The sequence below is a fragment of the Cetorhinus maximus genome, unplaced genomic scaffold (assembly GCF_964194155.1).
Source record: "Cetorhinus maximus unplaced genomic scaffold, sCetMax3.hap1.1 HAP1_SCAFFOLD_769, whole genome shotgun sequence".
Classification (NCBI taxonomy): Eukaryota; Metazoa; Chordata; class Chondrichthyes; order Lamniformes; family Cetorhinidae; genus Cetorhinus; species Cetorhinus maximus.
In genome coordinates this window covers 155668-161197 of record NW_027596711.1, presented here as the reverse complement: position 1 = coordinate 161197, position 5530 = coordinate 155668, and the positions used below count along the sequence as shown (strand labels likewise).

General features: G+C 58.9%; 1 protein-coding gene across 1 annotated transcript; it reads left to right on the top strand.

Annotated features, from left to right (window-relative positions):
- The first annotated feature begins 3248 nt into the window (after positions 1-3248).
- Positions 3249-4290, top strand: LOC144674722 (uncharacterized). Its single transcript, XM_078535943.1, has one exon. The coding sequence runs from the start codon at positions 3257-3259 to the stop codon at positions 4283-4285; it is 1029 nt and encodes a 342-aa protein (XP_078392069.1). The 5' UTR covers positions 3249-3256; the 3' UTR covers positions 4286-4290.
- The last annotated feature ends 1240 nt before the right edge of the window (positions 4291-5530 follow it).

Here is a 5530-nt window from a genome sequence, read left to right as displayed (position 1 = left end):
GTTACCACTGGAGTTTAGAAGAGTGAGTGGGGGGGATGATTCGATTGAAGTTTACAAAATCCTGAACGGCCTTGACAAGATGGACATGGAAAGGATGTGGGTGAGTTCAGAACTAGAGGAGGGGGCACTGTTTTAAAATTAGGGGATTGCCCTTTTAGGACAGAGACGAGGAGAAATTTGTTCTCTCCGAGGGTTGTGCGACTTTGGAACTCTCTGCCGGTGGAGACGGGGGGGGTCACTGAATATTTTTAAGGCGGAAGTGGAGAGATTCTCGTGAGGCGAGGGGATCGAAGGTTATCGGCGGGGGGGTAGACGGGAATGTGGAACTCGAAACGCAAAACAGATCAGCCACGATCTCATTGAACGGCGGAGCAGAGCTCGAGGGGCCGAACGGCCTCCTGCTCCGATTTCGCACGCTCGTATTGAACGTAGCTTTAGCAATTAAGAAACTGAGTGAAGGAGAAGAGCAAAGGGTTCCAGGGATAGAGGTGAACCAGTCATGAAAAAACCGGGGAGACAGCGGCGCTAGTAAATCATGTCACTGGGCTAGTAAATCCAAAGTCCCGGTCTAATACTCTGGGTCCCACGGGTCCAAATCCCACCACGGTATTTAAATTCAATCCATAAAATCTGGAACTGCAAAGTCAGTCTCAAGTGATGGTGACCACGTGACTGATGTCCGTTGATCCAAAAAAACCCACCTGGTTCACGAATTCACTGAGGGAACGAAGTGTGCTGCCCTTACCTGGTCCGGCCGAAACGTGACTCCCGACCCACACTCCGTGCGGTTGACTCTCAACTGCCCTCCGAAATGCCCCCCAGCAAGCCACTCAGTTCAAGGGGAAATGAGGGATGGGCAGCCAATGCTGGCCAATCGTGCGAGGCAGGTTGGCACGGGAATTAAAATGGCAAATGAAGCTGTGGATTTATTTTGCGAGGTTGAGTGCAGAGATCAAAAGTAGTGGAGTTACGTTAAACGTGTACCCGGGCAGACTGCACAGTTCCGGTCTCCGTATCGCACTGGGAGCACCGTCCACAGTTCCGGGCTCCAGATCACACTGGGAGCACCGTGTACTGCTCCGGTCTCCGTATCACACTGGGAGCACCGTGTACAGTTCCGGGCTCCGTATCACTGGGAGCACCGTGTACTGTTCCGGTCTCCGTATCGCACTGGGAGCACCGTGTACAGTTCCGGTCTCCGTATCGCACTGGGAGCACCGTGTACAGTTCCGGTCTCCGTATCGCACTGGGAGCACCGTGTACAGTTCTGGGCTCCGTATCGCACTGGGAGCACCGTGTACAGTTTCGCTCTCCGTATCACACCGGGAGTACCATGTACAGTTCCAGTCTCCGTAGAGTTCCAGTCTCCGTATCGCACTGGGAGCACCGTGTACAGTTCCGGTCTCCGTATCGCACTGGGAGCACCGTGTACAGTTTCGCTCTCCGTATCACACCGGGAGCACCATGTACAGTTCCAGTCTCCGTAGAGTTCCAGTCTCCGTATCGCACTGGGAGCACCGTGTACAGTTCTGGGCTCCGTATCACACTGGGAGCACCGTGTACAGTTCCGGTCTCCGTATCGCACTGGGAGCACCGTGTACAGTTCTGGGCTCCGTATCACACTGGGAGCACCGTGTACAGTTCCGGTCTCCGTATCGCACTGGGAGCACCGTGTACAGTTCTGGGCTCCGTATCACACTGGGAGCACCGTGTACAGTTCCGGTCTCCGTACGGCACTGGGAGCACCGTGTGCAGTTCCGGTCTCCGTATCGCACTGGGAGCACCGTGTACAGTTTCGCTCTCCGTATCACACTGGGAGTATCGTGTACAGTTCCGGTCTCCGTATCGCACTGGGAGCACCGTGTACAGTTCCGGTCTCCATATCACACTGGGAGCACCGTGTATAGTTCCAGTCTCCGTAGAGTTCCGGTCTCTGTATCACACCGGGAGCACCATGTACAGTTCCGGTCTCCGTATCGCACCGGGAGCACCATGTACAGTTCCGGTCTCCGTATCGCACCGGGAGCACCATGTACAGTTCCGGTCTCCGTATCGCACTGGGAGCACCATGTACAGTTCTGGTCTCCGTATCGCACCGGGAGCACCGTGTACAGTTCCGGTCTCCGTATCGCACCGGGAGCACCGTGTACAGTTCCGGTCTCCGTATCGCACCGGGAGCACCGTGTACAGTTCCGGTACAGAAAGTGGGAAAAGAAAAGATTGGTGGGATGGTGCCGGAACCTCGCCTGGGTACACCTGCCAGGAAAGAGCAAGGAATTTGGAACATTTTCCCTTGGAAAGGAGCAGAGCTGATAGGGGGGGGGTCTTTAAAATGATGAATGCGTTGGACAGGGTAAATGCAGAGGGAACTTTTACACTATGTGGAGAATCCAGATAGTTACTGATAAATCCAAATGGGGGATGTAAGAGAAGGAGCATTTAAAATGGACCTAGTCGGATATAGGAGGGAGAAGGGGGATTGGAAAGATAACGTGGAAGGCTGGGATGAGGCAGTATAGACGCCAGCACAGTTTGCCCCTCCCCGGACATTCCTGTTCCTGCTAACATGCCTTTAGAAAGCCCGTTTATTGTATTTGAGTTGTTCCTCGGTGGTACAGAACTCGAGTCTTGCTGAGGAAGGCAAAACGGTGGCAAAGTTTCTCATCCCGCACCACATCAGGACAGATGCAAGAATGTCAAAAGGAGCAACAGATTATACCGCGTGCGAAAAGGCGGGCAATCGGTTGGCAGGTCGACTCTGATTGGTCGTGGCGTTGCCGTGGAGAATGGTTAATTCCCAAAAAAAAAAAGGCGCCATGCCTGGACATGTTCCTTTGGCCTGCAGAGGACAGGTCTCTGCGTCCCTGGCGCGCGTGAGCGAGGCATGTTGCGAATCCGACTGATAACCTTCAACCGGTCGTTCGCCTAATACTTAGCGCCTTCCGGTGCCCAGTGGGCACCCGCGGTGGGGGGGGACGGGGGTGCTTTATCGACACCTTTAATCGCATTTCGATTCGATGTCTGTCAGTTTCCTTGAAATTTTGTCTTTGGTTTCGGAGTTCCCTAATTTAGGGGGCTGTGTTTATTTTGTCCCCTTTACTTTGTCGAATTGGTTGACTCCAAAAAGAGAGTTCGTTCTCGGCGCACTCGGGATCGCTTGGCAAGTGCCGTCCAACCGCATCTCGCCGCGCGACTTGTTTGCCTGGCTCCCTCCCCTCCTAACCCTTTCTCAACTCGTTTTACAGAGCGCGAGGAGATGCTCCAGTTCGGGGCGGGAATCCCAGACCCACCGTCGCCTCCAGAGACGCCCGTGACGCCGGGGCCAGAGCCCGGCCGGCCTCCGCCGACGGGAGGGAAGGGCAGCCGCCACGGCCCCGGGGAGAGCCGGTTCCAGTGCGACGTGTGCGGCAAGCGGTTCGCCTACACCTCCTCGCTGTCCCGGCACAAGAGCAGCCACGCGGGCGGCACCTGGCACGAGTGCGAGGACTGCGGCAAGGGCTTCATCTACCTGGCCAAGCTCAACACGCACCGGCGCACCCACGACAAGGAGCGGCTCTACGCCTGCGAGGACTGCGGCAAGGGCTACCTCCACCCCTCGGTGCTGGAGGCCCACCGGCGCTCCCACACCGGCGAGCGGCCCTTCACCTGCCCGGTGTGTGGCAAGGGCTTCGCCCAGTCCTCCGCCCTCTGGTCCCACCGGCGGGTCCACAGCGAGGAGAGGCCCTTCGGCTGCGCCGAGTGCGGCAAGCGCTTCAAGAGCGCCCAGTGCCTGATGAAGCACCAGCGGGTCCACACCGGGGAGCGGCCCTTCGCCTGCCCCCTGTGCCGCAAGCGCTTCGTCAGCGCCGGGGGGCTGCTGACCCACCAGCGGGTCCACACCGGCGAGCGGCCCTTCGCCTGCGCCGCCTGCGGCAAGCGCTTCGCCCACGCCTTCAGCCTGCGCACCCACCAGCGGGTCCACACCGGCGAGCGGCCCTACCCCTGTGCCGTCTGCGGCAAGCGCTTCACCCAGTCCTTCAGCCTGCGCACCCACCAGCGGGTCCACACCGGCGAGCGGCCCTTCACCTGCCCCGAGTGCGGCAAGGGCTTCACCTACTCCTCCAGCCTGCTGGGCCACCGGCGGGTCCACACCGGCGAGCGGCCCTTCACCTGCCCGGCCTGCGGCAAGGGCTTCACCTACCTGTCCAACCTCCAGGCCCACCGGCGGGTCCACGCGCGGGGCGCCGCGCTACGCCCGCCCCGAGTGCGGCCGGGGCCCCTGAAGGAGCCCGCGGCCAGGGATTGAAAACCTCCCCCCCCTCCCCCCCACCGGTGCCCTTCCCCCGTTCCCCACTCCCCCCCGCCCACCACCACCCCCTCCCTGACTCCCGAGTCCCTCACCCTTCCTCCTGGCCGTTGCTTGGATGACAGAGCGTGAACTCCCTCCCGAGGGGGCACTTGCGGGGAGGGAGAGGGGGGTGGGGGGTGCTGAAAGCGATCGGACCCCGTGCCACCGAAGGGCTTCTCGTCAGCTCCTCCGAACCCAAGGTGCGAGGTGAGGTGGGCCAAGCGGCAGTGCCGTCATCTGCCAAAGCCAACGTGCCCGGCACCGGGAGTCGCTCAGAAGCAGCCCCGCTGGGCAGGACGTGTCCGAATGCGGCGAGACCCTGGACAATATCCTGGCCTTGGGCTGACCAGTAAACATTCGCGCCCATGCAAGTGCCAACAGGCGAGGACCATCTCCAACCACAGAGAATCCAACCATCGCCTCCCCATGACGTTCAATGGCATTACCATCGCTGAATCCTCCCCCGCTATCAACATCCTGGGGGTTACCATTGACCAGAAACTGAACTGGTGACCCAGCCATATAAATACTGTGGCTACAAGAGCAGGTCAGAGGCTGGGAATCCTGTGGAGAGTCACTCACCTTCTGACTACCCCCCCCCACCAAAGCCTGTCCACCATCTACAAGGCACAAGTCAGGAGTGTGATGGGACACTCCCCACTTTGCCTGGATGAGTTGCAGCTCCCACAACACTCGAGAAGCTCGACACCGTCCAGGACAAAGCACCCCCCCCAGCTTGATCGGCACCCCATCCACAAACGTTCACTCCCTCCACCCACCGACGCACAGTAGCAGCAGCGTGTGTACCATCTACAAGATGCACTGCAGCAACTCACCAAGGCTCCTTCGACAGCACCTTCCAAACCCACGACCGCTACCATCTAGTAGGACAAGGGCAGCAGACACATGGGGAACACCCTCCACCTGGAAGTTCCCCCTCCGAGCCCCTCACCATCCCGACTTGGAAATATATCGGCCGTTCCTTCACTGTCGCTGGGTCAAAATCCTGGAACTCCCTCCCTAACAGCGACATGGGTGTACCTACACCACAGGGACAAAATCCTGTAACTCCCTCCCTAACAGCGCCGTGGGTGTACCTACACCACAGGGAACAAAATCCTGGAATTCCCTCCCTAACAGCGCCGTGGGTGTACCTACACCACAGGGACAAAATCCTGGAACTCCCTCCCTAACAGCGCTGTG

What these genes read in the sequence shown, in the direction of transcription:
- LOC144674722 (XM_078535943.1), top strand. Translation starts at nt 3,257, where the DNA reads ATGCTCCAGTTCGGGGCGGGAATCCCAGACCCACCGTCGCCTCCAGAG.